At 32.7% G+C, this 20,068-nt stretch overlaps 1 protein-coding gene and 1 pseudogene across 2 annotated transcripts; one reads left to right on the top strand and one right to left on the bottom strand.

The window, feature by feature from the left end:
- The first annotated feature begins 6,023 nt into the window (after window positions 1-6,023).
- LOC150028972 (uncharacterized) lies at window positions 6,024-8,374 on the top strand (annotated as a pseudogene).
- Window positions 8,375-9,134: 760 nt separating this feature from the next.
- LOC137810536 (adenine phosphoribosyltransferase 3) lies at window positions 9,135-15,455 on the bottom strand. Of its 2 annotated transcripts, none has more exons than XM_068611870.2 (6): window positions 15,158-15,455; window positions 14,836-14,946; window positions 11,401-11,493; window positions 10,575-10,724; window positions 9,882-9,940; window positions 9,135-9,410 (listed from the first exon to the last, which is right to left on the bottom strand). In XM_068611870.2, exons 1-6 carry the CDS (start codon window positions 15,375-15,377, stop codon window positions 9,351-9,353), a joined length of 693 nt encoding a protein of 230 aa, XP_068467971.1. In that variant the 5' UTR covers window positions 15,378-15,455; the 3' UTR covers window positions 9,135-9,350. The 2 variants fall into 2 exon arrangements, with proteins under 2 accessions (XP_068467971.1, XP_068467972.1); XM_068611871.2 differs by having other exon boundaries at window positions 15,183-15,390.
- Window positions 15,456-20,068: the final 4,613 nt, after the last annotated feature.

The following is a 20,068-nucleotide window of genomic DNA, read 5'->3' as shown; positions in this document are numbered from 1 at the left end:
TGCAGATGGCACTCCAACGCTCAAGTCAGTGGGGTATCGTATTCGGCTAGTTGGAATACTGTAGATAATGACGTACCTTCTTTCTTGGAATGCGTGATATTTATATTACCTTGATGGGCCCTTGCTGTTGGGCCGAATTAGGGGGTTGTTTAGCGATTAAGGTTGGATTAGGTCGTTTCCTAACCATGGGTTAGCCTTTGCTAATCGGGTCAACCTTTGACTTGAGCACCTTATATCGGTCGGCCACATATGTCACGTGGTCGACCTCGTACCTTAAAGTAGGGTCTTGACGAGTGGGTTGACCGGGTCCATAGACCAACGGTCATCCCAGTACAGCTTCCATTCAATATCAAATGTAAAGTTAGTATTGTTGTCCAATTAAATTTATATATTTACAATAGTTTCTATTAGTTCAGAGTTCTAATAATAGAATTTGATTTTTGTGAAGATTTTGTGTGATACATGTTAAGTTACCTTTCACCCTTTGTAGAATTGGAGTTTTCTATGAGCACACCTGTTCAAACTCAGATGAAGGATGTTAGTTTTATTTTCAACAAAATCCTAGGTTAGATGTAAGGATCGAGAAAAATAGTTTTAGAATAAAAGTGGTATAATTAAAATGATACTTAAATATCTTATTATTAAATTTAAAAGAGCATATAAATACAAATTCAGTTATTCAGGTTTCATTTTAAAAGAATCATCATCTCTTTAAAAACTCTATTTTCTTTCCATCGGCCTTCTCTATAAGATTTTGATCTCCTCGCTCATCAGTCTAACGATCGGAGTACGCCATTAGACTCCTGGCAGTGAAGACTACAAGATTGTCCGATTAAAATCTCTGATAGAGTAAGTTCATTTTTATTCGTTTTTCCTTTCCTCTCCCTTCTCTCTAATATTTTGATCTCCTCGCTTGTCAGTTCGACGATCGGAGTCTGCCATTAGACTCTTGGCAATAAACTCTACAAGATTGCCCGATCAAAATCTCAAATATAGTAAGTTCATTCTTTGCTCATTTTCCTTTAAGTTGGTTTTGATTTGGTTAGGCTTATCTTTGGTTTAAGCTTGCATGTGATGCTTTTATCTTCAGATAGAGTAAGTTCATTCTTTGCTCATTTTCCTTTAAGTTAGTTTTGATCTGATTAGGCTTGTCTTTGGTTTAAGCTTGCATGTGATGTTTTTATCTTCAGAAGTAGTCTCTGTTAGCTGAGGGTCGTAGTGGTATAGTTAGATTTTTTATCAGAACTCTGTGGTGCAGGTTAGGCTACCCTTGAGCTTTTGGTAATTTGGAGCTCTTAGGGATCATCTGCTCAAGTTCAAGTAAGGGAAGCTAGTTTTATTTTTAAAATAGAACATTAGGTTAGAAGATCTGAATGTGGGAGTGACATGGTCACCAATTCCAATTTTTGTTTGTAGGATTGTCTATTTTGAAGAGTAAAGTAATATATTGACTGAAATGGTTGATTTTGAATATTTTATATTGATTTTGAGGTGAATAAGTTGTTGAAAGAGTTTGTGATTAAAAATTTAAAAGTGTTTAATACAAATGAGTTTAACTGTTTTTAAATATTTTGTTGAATTACTTAAATAAGATGTCTGATGAGAAGTGGTTGTTTGATTTTAGATGATGATTGATTTAGAAAGCATATATTTGGAACTTAGTTAGGTGTTTAAGTGAATTTTGAGATATATTAGAATTGTTTAGAAAAGTTTAAAATATGATATGATTGAATGGTGCATTGATGTGTTACACGAGATATGGAATGATAAGAAAGTGTGATCAAGACATAATATTTTCAGGAAAGGAAATACCGTGTTGAGATTGATGTTAGGGTGTATTGATCTATCAGGCCCGTAATGAGATATCCTGACTCTACTGATATAATGGAATCACATAGATGAAGTTATTCAATTGGTGAGAGTCGATGGAGGTTCATATGACTTTTGTCTAGGTTTGAAATATAATATGGTCTTTCAAGTCATATGAATTTACCCTATCATATTAGATGACGAGATGATGAGATATTTAGATGTTTATGTGCATGGTTGTGTGGATTCACAACAAGTAGTATGACAAGTGCAGGTCTCATGATTTAATTTCAATACACGAGTCTTCCGGAAGTAGAGTCAAGTGTCTATGTATTGTGAGTCAATAGAAGTCTGACATGTGAAAGATGATTTATGAATCTTGACGGACACTTGATGATTTGTGAAATTGAATGAGAATTGATGGCTTTATGCTGATATTTCAAGTTATATTTATATTAGAAGTTTTAAAAATAACTAACTTGCCCTTTTCTTTGTTTTGTGATTGTTTTCTTTAATCTGTGATCATCGTGTAAATACACGAGAGCAGATTATATGGCAGGTAATAGAGCTCCTCAGTGAGCAGATGGAAGATGAGATGAATTTAATTTTAATGCTTTATTTTGTTTCTTTTAAAACTTTTGTATATATATTAAAATCCCTATGAAGAGGGGATATCTTTTTTTTAGATACAATTATGAGATAGTTGTAAGTTCATATGTTAATTAGATTTTTCTTACTTTCTATTTTATTAAATATGGGTAAAAATAGGGATGTTACATTTGAAAATCTTGATGTGGGTGATGTGGTCATTAGTCTCAAATTTTCTTGCAGGAAGCTTGTTTTTTTAATAAAGTAGTGTATTATTTGAGATTAAGTGTGAAATGGTTGATTGTATTAATTTTGTATAGTTGATGTATATTTTGATATGAAAGAATTATTGAATATGTTTTGTTTGAGATTGAAGGTGTTGAATGGTAGTATGATTTGATTTGAATTGCATTATGGTGATTCATTTGAAAGGTAAAATTTGTAAGTATTGGTTTATGTGAATCTGAAGGTTGAAATTGGTTTAGAAATTCTGAATAGTTAATGAGAGTTCCCGAATAACTTTGAGTAAAGTGGTATATTTTGATTTGTTATATTTTGTAAAAATACATATTTGATGTCGAAATTTTGAAGCAAAACTTGAAAGAGACCACTTTGAAGCCTTTTTGTACTGCATATCTCGCTTAGCGAGGGATTTTCGCTTAAGCGAAAGATTCTCACTAGAGCTATGTCAAGAGAGGGAAATTTCGGTTTGCTTCCAAACCTATTCTTGCTCAAACAAAAATAGGTTGCTCTAGGGTTCATTTTCACTCAAGCGAGAGAGGTTCTTGCTCAAGCAAAAATGGGGTAAATTTTGGGGTGCTCTTGAGTTGATTTTCACTCAAACAAGGGTCATTTTCACTCAACCGAGATTATTTTTGCTCAAGCTAAAAAAACTTAAATTTTAAGATTTACTCATTTGTTTCTATTTATTCTTTTAATTAATTTCTATGTGAATTTATTTATATACTTAAGTGAAAATCCTTTTGTAGCGTCATGGTTCAATGTTAAGAGATATGTAAGTTGATTGGAGATTGTTAGAGTAAACTTGGCTTTTAGCCTCATAGGCTTATGCCTAAGACTAGGGGGTTGTAGCGTCATGGTTCGAATCCGATATTGCGTATAAACAAGTCTTCTATTAATATTCATATTTAAGGACATTAATGTCGTATCAGCGCAAATCAAAGGATTCTGAATAATAAACCTTAAATAGGAGGCAACATTTATTATTGAATTAGGTCAATAACAAGGACACATACAGAGGAGATAGGGTGGAGATTTTAGTATATATAAGAGAATACACTAGAAAGAAAGACAGATTACACACTAGCTAAGAGTTCACATATTCTTGGCTATACTAAATGTTCTAGGTTTGAGATTGCTAATACTATTGTCTGGAACACCTTTAGTTTTTATGTGTTCATGTGGGGGGTTTTGCTTTCTAAGTTTTGATGTGATTAAATGGTGTGATTTTGGATAATGTGAAATATGAAATTGTAATTGAGACATAGTATTTTCTTTCCAGAAAATATTGTGTTGAGATTGTTAAAGAGTATATTGATCTATGATGTACTCTGCAAAGGGATGATCCTAACTCTATCGGTATCTTAGAATCATATACATGAAGAGTATCAAGTGGTGAGAGTTGAATGAGGTTCTTATGATTTTGTCTAAGATTCGAAATAGAAGATGGTATTTCAGGTCATATGAATTAACCCTCTCATATGATAATGAATTTCCTGAAGGGGAGACTATGTTGTAAAGAGAACATAGTAATATGACAGGTGCATGTTTCTGAGTTCTAATCTCGACACACCGTTCTTCCATAAGTAGAGTTGAGTGTATATGTGTTGTTGTCAATGGATCAAGGTTATCAAACTCGATAGTCTACATAGACTCGTGAGAGCTATGTAAACTCGACTCCTAAACACGTAAGAGTTTACTTCATATAAAAAAATATTCTAATAATAAAATTATTTAAAGTAATTAATTGGACAACACTAAATAACTACATTTACTAAATGCCACAAAATACCTCAAATATTGTTGCAGATATGCACTCCAACTAAAATAGAACTATAGCCCAACTAAAAAAGAGCCCATATGCACCCCCAACTCTAAAATAAAACTTGAAGATATACACTCCAATTAAAAAAAAACTGCAGTGTCTACCATAATTTTCTGCACTTAAAACAAAATGTCTTGTAGGAAACAAAACAGAGAGAGGTTATCTGTAACCCAATATTATATGACCACCGAAACATAGTCGAAACACAACATTGAGATGATGCAATCATCGGACGACACGAACGTGACCACCGTAGGTCTAAACTCCAACGATGCGACTACCGCACAAGACAAACGCGACCACGAAAAGTCAACCACAAACAAAAGATACGAGTTTCTTTGATTTTTGGTTTACAAACAACATCATTATGGGTTTAAAGAAAAAACTCTTTGAACTCGCCAATTCGGTGGCAAACTCGCGAGTTCGTCGAGTTTGTAGTGAGTCCACCGAGTTTGTTTAAAAAACGTGTTTGCTTCCGAGTTAACTCGCATAGGGTGAGTAGAAATGTAAACTCAGACAACTTAACGAGTCAATTCTCAAGTTTGATAACAGTGGATTTCTCTTATGCATATTATAAATTATGAAATGATTATAGAAATTTGTTTCTGTAGTATATTGATGATAGACGATTTAAAATAATTGAGATATTTGTGATTCAATTTTTAAATTTAAAGTTTCGGTGAAAGTTTTAAAATATACTAAATATAATAACTTACCATGTTATTTGTTTTGTGGTTGTTTTAAAGATTTGTGATGATAATGTGTTACACGCATGGTAGTCAAAATCGCGAGTTGCATCGTAGGATCGTACGATGTATACTCATGGTGCCGATCTACAATCACCAGCATAATACGATTTCTGCAGATCGCATGGGATCGGCGTTGTAAATCGCAACTCGCGTGGAATCATCGAGTTTCACGATACTGGAAATCGCCACAGGAAGCGCTTCTGACATCATCGTTGCGGCGACACAATAGCGTTTACAGTGTCGTGACGTGACAACATGCGACACGGTGGTTGTGGTGTGGCAGCAACAACAAATGGGGTAGTTAATATTAGGGTTTCTGTTTAAGAGGGAGGCAACTTCAGAATATGGGATAGTTTGAGATTAGGGTTTTTGTTTAAGATAGAGGCAACAACATATGGGCTCAATGAAATAAAAAAGGTCAAATAACTTAAAAGAATCCACTTACCGTGAAAGAAATCAGTTACTGCACAGTAAAATTTTAATTTTTATTAAAAAACGTTACAACTTCAACAAAATTAATTTTTAATTAATTATTTTTAAGTCATGCAAACAAACTCCCACTCTCCTCTCCCATTCCCTTTCAACTTCTCCATTGCAGTCCCACTCTTCTATGTTTTTTCTCTGCATAACTAATGCAGATTTTTTTCCTCTTTTTTTTTCTCACTCCTCTCTCCTTCCCTTTCAACTTCCAAACTGCAGTCCCGCTCTCCTCTGTTTTTTTTTCCTATATAACCAAGTGCAGATTTTTTTTCCTCTTTTTTTCTCACTGCAATCAAGTGCATTTTTTTCTCTATTTTTCTTACTGCAACCAAGTGCAGTTTTTTTTCTTCTATTTTTTTTTTCACTGCAACCCAAACTGCAGTCCCAAATTCCCATCATTACAATGACTTTTATACCCGTGACAATGACTCCCAAAAATGCTCCAGGAAATATGAGTGATGTTGCTTGGAAGCATTGTATCTCAGTTGCTGGGGATACTAGACAACTTCAATGCAAATATTGTCAAAAGGTATTAATCGGGAGAGTTTATCGATTGAAGCATCACCTGGCCAGTACTCAAAAGGATGTTGGAGCATGCAAGGATGCTCCTGATGAAGTTAAAAAGGAGACGTGGGAAATTGTTGTTGGTTTGGAACAAAAATTAAATAAGAAATCAAGTTTTACTTTGAATGATGAGGAAATGGCAAAAGCTGGTGAGAAAAGAAAAAACAGTGAGGAAGAGTTCACTCAGTCCAGCAACAGTCCCAGTGGCAGAAATATTTTTAAGAATAGGCAAATTACCATCAACAACATGTTTAAGAAAGGTCTTAGAGAGGAGGCATGTCAAGCAATTGTTAGGTTCTTTTATAATAATGTTATACATTTCAATGTGGCAAAAAGTGAAGAATTCACTGCTATGTTTGATTTGGTTTCAAGACATGGTCTTGGATTTAAACCTCCATCCTATCATGACATTAAAGTCAAATATTTGAAGGAGGAAGTTACAAATACATCACTTGCTCTACACTCACATAGGGATGAATGGAAGAAAATGGGATGTACGATTATGATTGATGGTTGGACTGATAAGAAAAGAAGGACAATAATAAACTTCTTGGTGAACAACCCAAAGGGAACTGTATTCCTAAAATCCATATATGCATATGCTATATCTAAAACAGCTGAGAAAGTTTTTGAGATGATGGACAACATTGTTGAAGAGGTGGGGGAAGACAATGTCATTCAAGTTGTCACTGATAATGCAGCAAACTACAAAGTTGTTGGTTAAATGTTGATGACAAAGAGAAAAAAGTTATTTTGGACACCTTGTGTTGCACATTGTGTGGATTTAATGTTGGAGGATTATGAAAAGAAAATTTCAATCCATGAGGAGACCATTCCAAAAAGGTAAAAAAATTACTACCTTTATTTATTCAAGATCTTCTCTAATATCTCTACTTCAACATTTCACAAAAGGAAGAGATTTGGTAAGACCGGGTATTACTCGGTTTGCTACATCTTTTTTGACATTAGGGTGCCTCCATGAGAATAAGGGAGCTTTAATCAGAATGTTTACTAGTGATGAATGGAAGTCTAACAAGTTTGCTAAAACAAATGATGGAAAAATAGTTGAATAGGTGGTTTTAGACCAAATTTTTTGGAAGAATATCATAATATGTTTGAAGGGAGCATTGCCTCTCATTGAAGTGCTTTGATTGGTTGATTCAGATCAAAAGCCAACCATGGGTTTCATTTATGAAGCAATGGACCAAGCTAAAGAGAAGATAAAAAAAGCTTTCAATGGTGTCAAAAAAAGGTATTTTATGTATTTGTTTGTTGAGATGGTGATTTTGAAATTCAAAACAAAAAACTAACTCAATGTAATATATTTTGGTTAGCTATTTGCCTTTGTGGAACATCATTGATGAAAGGTGAGACAAGCAACTCCATAGGCCTTTGCATGTTGCAAGCTATTTTTTTAACCCTCAAATGCATTATCGTCCTGGATTTAAAGCAGATTTGGAGGTGAAGCGTGGTCTAATGGAATGCATAACTAGGATGGTGGAGGATTAGGATGAACAAAATCTCATTGATGTTCAAATTGATGATTTCAAAAAACGAGCAAAAAATTTTGGTTGTCCCATGGCTACTAGGTCAATCAATTTAAAGACTCCCACAGATTGGTGGGAGTCTTATGATGATGAGTATCTAGAACTCCAAAAGTTTGTCATTCATGTATTGAGCTTGACATGTAGCTCTTCTGGATGTGAGCGTAACTAGAATTCCTTTGAGATGGTAAGTTAACTTAAAATATATCTCTAGAATATAATTAGTAGTCTACTACTAATCCACTGATTATTTATAATATAGGTTCACACAAGGAGAAGAAATAGGCTAAAGCAAAGCACAATGAATGATGTTGTTTTTGTTATGGCTAATTCAAAATTAGCTAAGAAGAAGCAAACAAGAAAACCAACTCAAATTAATATTGATGACTGACGAGTGGATTATGGAAGATGAGCATAACAAAACATTTGATTTGGATAAAAATTTGGTTCCTATTGAAGTAGAGGAGGATGAATCTTTACATAGTCATCACTTAGACATGACTGATTTGAATGATGAAGGAGATGGAAATCATGAAGCTGAATATGAATTTAACTTACAAGATTATTTGGTTTAGATAGATTATTATTTTCTCAATGTTTTGTAACTAGTAAATGGTTACTCTTATGATAGGATGTGTTATCTAGTAAACGATCTTACGTTTTACGATTCATGTTTATCTTTCCGATCCTAAGATCTCGATTTTGACTACTTGGTTACACGTGAAGAGATGATCTTTCAAGTAACATAATTCCATTATGAACAAATGGAGTGTTTTATTTTCTTTTGAGATTCTGTTTTATTGTATATATGTTTTAAATTTTTTATGAAGAGAGATATATTTTGAAATAAAAAATAATATATATATTTATGTATAGAGATTTTATGATGTAGTATTTAAATGTGACAAATAGGAATCACCCATGGGTTTTAAAGAAAAAGGTAGTATAGTCTGATATCCTTTTGTGAAACCGTGTGAAGTTCTTTGGTAAACTGCAGAACATCCATTGCCCTCTCATAGGACAAATAATCACCTTACAGTGACAAAGTTTTCCAACTAGTCTTGTTTGGTTTCTACTGATTTCATTTTATATATTATTTTCAGGATAATCAACACTCTTCATTAAATTATTACCTTCACAGGTCACTGTTGTAAAAATATTATTCTAGACTTATGTAGGTATTTAAGAGAAATATCAGGTATATTGTTTTAAACTGGTACTTTGGCAGAAACAAAATTTCCCAGAAACAAATTGTACCTGAAATAATGACAAGTTTAGTTCTAAAAATAAAAGCATGAAAATGTGTAGTGATGCAAAATATATAGAAGAAGGATCTTATAGGCAAAGATGTATAATTTTATTCGAAAAGGGTATGGGGGAAGCAGAGAGAAGAGGGTCACATAAATGCATTAATTTGATTTGATCGTTGCTACTCCAAGCTAGGATGGGAATCCAAATGGGAAAGCACCCACAGAGAGACACACATCTCTCAAATCTACATCTTAATATCTTCTTTTGCCCCCAACCAACCACACAAATCACATCACTACTTCATATCTCCATATATTCCACCAACACGTACAATGGCTTCCCGTTCAAACGCTCACGACCCTGTCACGTATTCCCAATAAATCATTAACAAACATCACTCCACACACAACAACTACTAATTCACAAAACCTCTTTTAAGCTGAACGAAAATTACAAAACACTTCTACAACAACGAAGACAAATCATAGTCCACAAGGGACCAGCTTTCAATTTAAAACATACATAAAGGTACCGAAAGAAAATAAAGTGCATCAGATATTTTCCTATTTTCCTAGGCAACCAAACAAAATTAAATGGAAATCAAACCTACCATGCCAAAGTAGGCTTGCAGCTAGCAAGCAGTAGTCTAAGAAATACAGAAACGTGACAAGGTCATATTCAAATGTTGAGTCATCTCTCTCCTATAAGTGAGTGAGTCCTATCTGATATTTATTAGGAGAGATAAGGATACAAGATTTGAACATGACCTGACATGTAGATGAGATGATCCATCCCCAAACAAGATATTTAGAAAATCCAAAATATACATACCTTCAATTCCGGTAATTCAATTACACATGCACACTCCACTACTTCTGCTCCCACACGTTCTAAATCACAGCAAACACATCAATGTAATCAAAATCCAAAAATGAAATTAACTTGGGGAAATAAAGATGTTTAAACTGAGGTGCTTGAGCTGAAGTGCAGCTAAAAGTGAATTCGTGATCCTAAGGAATTCAAATTCAATATATGATCAACACTGGTATCTACTTATCCGTTAAAGGATTTTGGTCAGTTAATAAAATGAATCTCTTTATACATGATTGGAAGTAAAAGCATGACTCGTAAACATACACACTATTATTCCTAATTTGCATACTTTAGAGCGTGTTTAATTTATTGGTAGCATGTGAGAGGAAGAGTTGAGCTGAATATCCGTTGGAAGATTTCTAATGGAAATTCAAACACAACTTTAATTTAATACCTTTAGGTTTTTCCTTTCTATGTCAAAATGATAAATAGGAGTCAGTCGCAGGGAAACAAATCCCTGCTGACAAAAGATAGCCAGAAACAAATGAACTACAGAAAAAGATATTGGGGCCTGAGCAACTTTCAATGTTGCAGTTGAACAAATTAATAGATCATCAACATGTAAAACAATGTCATGTTCTGATCAAATAAATGTCCATCAATGTTACAATAAATGTCCATTTATGACAAGATTTGCTCACAGGGACTCACCTAGCAAATCCATAGCTGCACAGAGTGTTCCTCCCGTTGCAATCAAATCATCAACCACTAAAGCACGCTCACCAGGTTCAACAGCTCCAACATGCATCTCAATACAGTCCCTTCCATATTCCAGAATATATTCTTGAGAAATAACTTTTCCTGGCATTGAGGTAAGTTTTTGTTAGAATAAAACTAGAACATAAACATTTCATAGTAACAATCTCAGCCAAACCTTGACAAAGCTGGAGTAACATTTCAAGAGCAATTTATTGAAGCACATATTCAAAATTTGTTCCAATTTAAATATAAGAGCCTGAAGGGTTATATAAAAAGAAAAAAAGATACAGAACGAAAAAGGGTAATTAAGAGGGTAAAAGGTCGAAAAGACCACAGATGGGCGAAATAATTGTTTTCGAAGACTGCACATTCATCATTAATCAATACTACACTTTTGTAGTGGGAAAATGGGAAAAAGATCACAAAGAAACTATGGACATTAATCAGGACGAGTTTCGCATATATAGATAACAGAAACTGCATAATTTTAGATTTACCATCTAGATTTGCAAGGTCCAAACACAACAAACAAATACTTTCTTAAATATACTAAGCATCAGTACATGCCAAGTAGGTTGGTGAAACCATGAATCGATGTTGAACCGATTGAGAAATGTTTAAAAAAATTTAAAATTAGGAAAGCAACAGATTAAGTACTGAACAAAATATAGAAACATAATTTCCTGGCGAGAACATTAATCATAACATTGTAATAGTGATACAATCAACACGGTAATGAAAGTAAGATATTTTTTTTAAAATAGGTTCTAAATCATACCAGGCAACTTCTTTGGTTTCCTCAATGGAACAAACTTGGCGCCTATAGCCAGTGCAATGGGAGGACCAAAAATAAAACCTCGAGCTTCAATTCCTACATAACATAATTATTGATCAGAACGCAATATAATGGACAATAATACATGCCCTATTGCAGATGACATGTAGTTCAACACCATCAAGGAACCGTGTATTAGTAACAGTGTGCTACATTACTTGCTAAACACGAAAAGATCAAATGATGTAAGAAAATTTGACCATTTATGATCCGAAATTTGCTTTGAAGTGTACAATTTTAAATGTTAGTATCATCATCTTCACAATTTGTCACTAAATAACATGAATTGGACAAACGATCTATAATGCATAGAGAATGTGAACATCAAGGATGTAAGAATTTGACTAAAAATATACAATCTAAACCCAAACAATGCAAGCAAGCTTATTCAAGCATGCTCACTTCAACACTCCCCCACCCACCACTCCAATTAAAAAAAAGAGAAAAGAAATAAAAATAAATAAATAACAGTGGAGGGAATCATCAAAATCACCCTATTCTCAAACAGAAGCAAACACCCAAAAGTCGAAAACAATAGCAACAGATTTAATATACAACGATGCCAGTTGCTAAAGGACCCATTAAACAGTTACCAATCCACAATAATGCGAATTGGTAAAATTCTACATCTCATACTGGACTCTATAATTGAAAAGAAGCTTCTGGAAATGTCTCCGATATATATATATATATAGACACAGACACGCTAAAAAAGCCAAATAAGCACACAAGGACAAATCCTAATGCACATGAAAAGAGACAAGTGACACCCAACCCGATTGCATTGTGTTTCATTTTCTAATCATACATAAAGAACTGAAACCGGTGCAAAGGACCTACCAGCAATTCAGATTTCAATTTACCCTTGAACTGTACAGAAAATCGGACAGTGATAAATGGGACCTCCAATCTAATATTTGTTCAAACACAAAAAAAACCGCATGCATTACAACAACATCCATCCAAGGCACCAAATTAGACAGAACAGAACCCAACACATGATAGCCCCAGTTTCATAGCTTCCATACCATGTTCTCCGCAACATATCACACTAAACCACCCTCCAGCATATCTGGTGATGTCGGGGGGAAAAGTTTAAAGCAGAAAAAAGCTGCAACAACGCAACACACAGAGGGTACAAAAGCGAGAAAACCAAGCACGACGCACAGTGGCATAGTACAGAACTAGTAGCAGTTCCTCACTTGCACCTTAACAGTGACACTGGTTTAGTGACGTAGAAAGGAACAGGAAAGTGACACGGGATAGAGCAAAAAAATTAAGTAAATACTAAACAAAAAATACGAGTGAATTGAGGAACCCACAAATAAAAGGAAACAGTAAAATGGAGGAAAAATGAAAGAGGGAGTTGAAACATGCGTCATGGGGGTCCACTTTGCACAAGTTGGAAGCCATCACCAATGGTTGTTGTGCTCCATGCAAATTGAATCCAGCCACATCTCCACGAACAACAGAATTTGAGATTTCAGAATGGTAATCAGTGCGTTGAATCGGAAGCATGGGTACACTTCCGTGATCCATTTCCCATTCTTTTATCTTCTTTTTCTAAATTAAGCTTCTATTTTATCTTTCATCATTATCTTCTAATGGATAATACACAACCACATTGTACACAAAAATTAGTTGGATATATTATGCAATTAAATCGACAATTATTTAAATGTTGTTTAACACACAGTTGGTTACATTATTAATAAAGAGAGGGAACAGTTAGAAAGTTGTGTGAAGGATTTGTGGACAAAGAAATGGTTATAATAAGATGAAAGGGTTCAGACTTCGGATTTGATATTTCTGACAGGTAGGGCTCATAAATATTTTACTCAGACTTAATGGCCTTTTTTTCTTCTATATAATAAACCCGTTGGGTAGGTATCCCTTGAAAATCTTGAGCACTAAAAAACGATAAATCTGGATCTGAGACTGGAGAAAGTGAAATTGAAAGACTGTTAATTTGTATATTCGTCTCTAAATTACATTATATTGCTGTGATTCTTCTCGTAATTCAAATTTGAGCAAGAGATGTCTAGATGAAATTCTTTATAAGAATTTATAAAATGAAAAATAATAATCAAAATAACTTTATTATTACACACTCTCATAATTTTTTTTAATTTCTGTATGAATTAATTTTAACTTGTGAAACAAAAACAATTTTATTTTATACACGTATGTTTTAATTTTTTTTTTTAAGAAAATCATTCAGACATTCTAAAACAGATAAAGAAAAACTGAAAGAGGTAACGAACAATTCTTAGAATGCAGAAGATAGCCACTGAAGGAATGTGCAATTTAGATGAAGTAAGGTATAACGAGATTGCTGTCAAAGCCAATCTTGTATCGGAACAAGTATTTTCTGTACCCAATAACAATACTTGTTTTAAAAATATAGGATAACAGCAACAAGATTGTTGAAAATTCCAAGAAGAATGAATGTGATCCTAAATTCTAAGAAGGAAAAAATATGTTACTCTTAGTAGAAATTCCATAGCAATGGAGAACCTCTAATACTTCTGGAATTATGTTTTCTCTAGTTTTTTAAAAAAAACACAACTTTTAGAAACCATCGCTCACATCTAACTTTAAAATAAAATAAATAGCACCTCTCTTGTATTTAAATGATAATTATTTTCTTATATATTTTTCTTTATAAAGTAACACTCTATCTCTTATATTTTTTTAAAATATAATATTTATTATAACTTAAATAAAATATATGAAAAATAAAAAGTAGTAGGTACTACCGATATTTTACATGTTTTTCTATGTTTCTCTTTAATTAAATATCTTTAACTAGTGTAATTTTTTACTGAACTTTTTTTCTTTGTTTGAAAAAAAAAACAAACAGAACCTAGTAAAATGAAAGATGTTCAAAAGAGAAAATGAGAATAAAAATAAGTAAAAATTAATACAGTAAGTAGTTTAAAATTACTTGTTTCTCTAAAGTGTCTCTTACCTTAATTTCAAGTTTACCCATTCTCTAAAACCAAAGAAAACCAACCTAAAGAAATCAGGCAATCATTTTCAGCCGTTGATCATGTTTTGATATCCATGTCAAAAGCAGCAGTTAGAGTGGAGATGTCCATTTCTTCCACTAGCCAACATAGTCAAACCAAAAAACCAACTCTCAGAACCCACAGTGACTTCCATTCCATGATGTCCCTTAAAACCAGTCAAAAGCACAACCACAAAACACACCATTACTGCATACTCTCCCCAAATTTCTCTTCACCATGGACACCACCACCCTCTTCAAGCTAACCCATACACCAAAAATCAAATCAACTCTTTCAATGTTGATCCATTTTTATTTTTTTCCTAAAAGTAAAAGAACAACAGCCTTTTTTTTTTCCTTTTGTTTACCTGCAACGACAGAAATGTTTTTGCCCTTGTATCGCTCAACGAACAAATCAATTGTGTCCTTAAATGCTTTGGGATCGAGCAGTAGAGTAGTAATGTCTTGGAACATAATACCTGTCATTGCAACCAAACAAACAATTAGAAGGGAAAATAAAAGTTAGAAAAGAAAAAAAAAACAGAAACCTCTCAAGCCTATCTAGCTTTTTAGAAACTGGAAAACGGAACTGAAACAAAACTTGAGCGAATCCAACGTTGTTTGGTTTCTTAGTCCAAAATAAAAACATAAAAAAAAAAAGAGAGAAGATTAAAAAGGGACAAAAGGAACCGGATTTGGGGAAATTTGGGACTACTCGAATCTTAGTTTTGATGCCATGAAGACGAGGATCCTGGTCTTTGTAAGCCGACATTGTACATATAAGTGGGGAAGTGAGTTTGAGTAGAGTACAGGGAAGAATGGGAAAGGAACACAAGAAAGAGAAGAACAAGACCAGGATATTTATAGAGAGAGAGAGAGAGAGAGAGTGCGTTGGCAAAGATACACACATCTACCAAGCAAATTGTGTGCAAGATGAGAATATTCAAAATATTTTGTAACACATTCGGATTCAAATTAAGTTACAAGAATTGTAAAATTTAATCAAAAAATTGCTTCGATATTAATTGACGTCGCTGTTTGTTCTACTGTGTGGCGAAACTCTCAAATAAGATTGCGATCTTTTAAAAAAATGCACACACTATTGTTAGGATTTATTCAGGGTACAAAAGGATTTTAAAATTCGATAGTCATTGTCCAGAGAGGAATGGTGTATATAAAAGCATATAATATATGCTGTGGGATTTTTCTATTTATCTTTCATCCTGTAAAGTATTGCCTATAATGAATGAATATCTACCATCTAAAAAAATATAACAAATAAGTCTCACGTTTATTCGATGAAATGAAAAACCTTAAAAGTGCTTTTTATTTTGTAGTCAACATAATACTAATTATTATTTTTTACTTAATCCAACCAATTACTTTGTCAGATGTATATCCATATTTATACAACAGCTGTTCGCCTAATTATTTTTCTGTTATATTCACTCCTTATCACTTAACTTCCCCTATTCCTTAATACTGTTAGTTTAATTTTTGTTGTATAGGTGAAATGTAGTTTTAATTTATAACTTTTGTGTCATTTTTGTAATATTTTTAGTTACATTAACTAAAAATTATATCATGCAAGTATTTATCTAATTAATATATATATATATACAACTAATTATATAGTTTCTTAAAATATATCTCTTTTTATATTATAATTTTATATTTACATATTTTAAAATAAAATATAAAAACAACATAAACACATTCCATCAATTCAGAGTAGAATTCTATCACCTACAAAATCATATGTTATTGTGTAATACACGATCATCACACAAATTAAAGAAACAAACACAACACAAACAATAAAGTTAGCAATTTTTAAAAACTTCAAATCACACACTTAAATTTCACCACTTTTCATACAATTTAATAAAGAAATCAAGTGTATATAAATAATTCATAATCCATATTATTCATGTCAGCAATTCATTGACAAACATACACAAACATTTGACTCTACTTTTGGAAGACTTGTACATTAACTTACACTCACAGATCTGCACTTGTCATACTATCTCATTGTAAAATCCACACAGATATGCACATATTAATCTCAATATCAAATACACCACATGAACAGGTTAAAACTTCAACTGACTTTCTACTCATATCATTTGCAACTACATTTACTTTCCATGGATGGTACATTAATTGGAATATCAAAATTCATCAAAATCCTATTCATCTTCTTTATTTCATGTTTCATTCTTTTATGACCAAATAAATATTCTAGACTTTCACGATCACTAAACACATGAAAGTGAGCTCCCTATCATTAATGTGTTCATATCTTCAAAGTAAACACCATAACTGCTAACTTTAATCATAAGTATAGTATAATTTCTCTCATAAATTTTGAGTTGCCTTGAAGCATAGGCCACTATTTTCTTCTCATACATCAAAACATAACTCAATCACTGGTGGAAGGCATCATAGTAAACCTCAAAAGATTTCTTTGTAATAAGAATTACAAACAGTAAAGCACTAGTTATTCTTTTATTCAATTCTATAAAACTCTACTTACACCTACCAGTCCAAGTAAAAGATTGATCATTGCAAGTTAATTGTGTTAAAGGTGTTACTACCCTAGAAAATTTTCAATGAACCTCTGATATTAGCCAATTAAACCCACAAAATTCTTTATCTCGGTAACTGTCTTAAGGCGTTCCATTCAAACATTATTTCCATCTTAGTTGGATCCCCTGATATTCCCTTAGCTGACATCATATGCCATAAGAAGTTCACTTCCTTCAACCAGAACTCCCACTTAGAGAACTTAACATACAATTGTTTTCTTCCTTAAAATCTCCAACATTGTCCTCAAATGTTTCTCTAACAACTTCCTAACTTGTTTCTTTGGTTCAATCAACTCAATTGGGGTCATTATGTAAGTTATCATCGTTAGGATAACGAGTTTTTATCAATATGCGAGGAATCGATATTTAGGAGACTATCTTAATAATTTTATATGTGAGAAATCGTTATGAATGAATTTTATATGACCATCAATATCAATTAAAAGATAGAATATTATTATACTTTTCAAAATACAAAAGAGTGAGAAGGATGAATCCCAATCCCAAATTTCTCAATTGAATCAAACAACTCTTTACTTTGCTTTATTTACATTATTGCAATCATATACAATAAACATCCTACAAACTTTTACTTAAGTGAATCTTATACCTAAGAATTCAACTGTTCCTTGTGGGTTCGAAATTCGTCTTTAGGGACAAATTATTACTTATAACACGATACATTTGCTGTAAAATAGTCATCAAGTTTTTTATATCGTTGTCGAGGAACACTTTTAATTTTGTTAGTACAAATCCCTAAATATTTTGAATATTTTAATTGTTTTTGTTTATTGTTTTTATTTTATTTTATTTTATTTTAATTGCATAGTCGTTTCATTTTAGTCTCAGATTTAGTTTGAATTTATTTTATTTGTTTTCATTTTTAATTTAAAAAAAAGTTTATTTTGTTTATTGCTAGTGTATCCTTGTGCTAATCCTTGAGTGAGTTGTCTTATATGATATTAAGAGGTGAAGTTCCCAAAGACCAATTATTATTTGAATTAGAGATTTAAAACGCAACTAGAAGAAACAAATAGACAAAGAGAAAAGGAAAGTAACGAGACACTATAGAAGAATCCTCAACCATGTCTTCATTTCCCATTAATATTTTTCAAAAAGAGAGTATCATGGATGAAGAGCAAGCACCACCTCATAGGGAACACTTGGAGATTATTGATAAGTGTTAGATTTTAGTAATATTTCATATTAAATTATGTAGAGGAAAATAATTTACAAAGATTTTTTTCCATTATCTCGCTACATCAAAGCAAAGTCTGATATTTTTATGCTCAGGCAAGGACCAGATGAAGCCTTTTGTGAGACATGGGAGAGATTTAAAATGATGATGAGAAAATGCCTAAATCAATGGGTTTGAAGACAATGATCAATTGAGAATCTTTCATAATGGTCTCAGATCTAATACCAAAATGCTTCTAGATGTTGCAGTTGTTGGCACAATGATGGTTGTTGATGTAGAACAGGCGACAAAGATTATTGATGCATTGATATCAACAGATTATCAAGCCCAACATGATAGACAAGGTATTCAGAAGAAAAGGGTTGTTAGAGTTGAGTACTTCAGATGCACTCCTGGCTTATAATAAAATTCTGACACAACAACTTGAAGCATTAATTGCACAAATGGTTAATTGCCACAACAATTACAAGATGTTCAATCTTCTCAGAGTCATAGTCAACCAATAAAGTGTGATTGTTGCGAAGGTGATCATCCCAATGGTCACTCTTCTTATCAAAATAATTCATCTGATGCAAAAGTAAATTATATGGGCAACTAAGGAAGGCAAAGTGGTCTCTCCAACAATAATAATTATTCTCAAGGTTGGATAAGTAATCAAAATCAAAAACTTTGGGTGGAAACAATATAGTGGTTCATTCAACAAGCAAGACCCTTTCCAACAACAACAACCCCTATGTCCTTCAGTTCCTGAAAGACAGAACAAATTTAAAGATACCTTGGAAAAATTCATGAAAGCTACTATGGTCAGCTAAGAGAATAATATGATGATAATAAGAAATTTTAGAAACGTAGCTGAGACATATTGCCAAACAATTAGCAGAAAGACAAAGTGGTCAGTTTTCAGCCAACAGAGACTAACCCAAAGGAATAGAGTAATATAATTACCACTAAAAGTGGTAAAATAGCAGAAGAAGGGGATGATGATAAATTAGTTGATGAAAAAGAAAGAAAAAATGAGACTAAGAGAGAGATGAGATGGAGAGGGAGAAGAATAGGATTGAGGAGGAAAAAAAGAAAAAAGACAGCAAAATAGTAAAAATAAGGAGAGAGATATACCTTTAAAAGATTTACCATATCCTCATGCTCCGCAAAAAAAGATAAAGAGAGACCATTTTTTTATAATTTGCATTCTAATATTTCTTTTGCAGAGGCTCTGATGCAAAGGCCAACTTGTGAAAAAAAACTATGAAGGAGTTGGCAACAAAAGAGAAGAGCTTCATTGATGAAAAAAATATAAAGTTAGAGGGCAGTGCTATCATTCAGAAAAATTTGCCACTAAAATCTAAAGATCTAAAAAGGTTAACTATCCTAGTAATCATAGGTGCTTTATATGTGGACAAGGTTTTATTGGATTTAGGGGCAAGTATAAATTTAATGTCTTTAGGTATGCTGAAGAAAATAGGTGATTTGGAGATTAAACCCATCAAAATGACATTATAGTTAGCTGGTAGAGTAACCAAGTATCCATATGGTGTGATTGAAGATGTTCTTGTTAAGGTGGATAAATTCATATTTCCTGTGGATTTTTTTATGATGGACATGGAAGAAGATAAGGAGGTTCCTTGATTTTTAGCAAATCTTTCATGAAAACTACCAAAATTATAATTGATGTTGATAAGGGAAAACTTAAAGTAAGAGCTCAAGATGATAAAGTAACTTTTAATTTTTTTATGGTTTAAAATTTTTTAATGCAAGACATGAATGCTTACAAAGAGATACAACAAAGGAACTCTTTCCTGACACTAAAGATAA

This window comes from Phaseolus vulgaris, chromosome 2, assembly GCF_051622355.1.
Source record: "Phaseolus vulgaris cultivar YP4 chromosome 2, ASM5162235v1, whole genome shotgun sequence".
Lineage (NCBI taxonomy): Eukaryota > Viridiplantae > Streptophyta > Magnoliopsida > Fabales > Fabaceae > Phaseolus > Phaseolus vulgaris.
The sequence above is the reverse complement of the archived record's forward strand: the minus strand, read 5'-3'. Positions and strand labels throughout refer to the sequence as shown.

Excerpts from the sequence above, each read along its gene's own strand:
- LOC137810536 (XM_068611870.2), bottom strand. The coding sequence starts at position 15,377 with ATGTGTGTATCTTTGCCAACGCACTCTCTCTCTCTCTCTCTCTCTATA. Across the intron at positions 14,947-15,157 it reads CCCAAATTTCCCCAAATCCG|GTATTATGTTCCAAGACATT; the intron begins GTTCCTTTTGTC and ends TTGCAATGACAG. Across the intron at positions 9,941-10,574 it reads TGCAGCTATGGATTTGCTAG|AACGTGTGGGAGCAGAAGTA; the intron begins GTGAGTCCCTGT and ends GCTGTGATTTAG.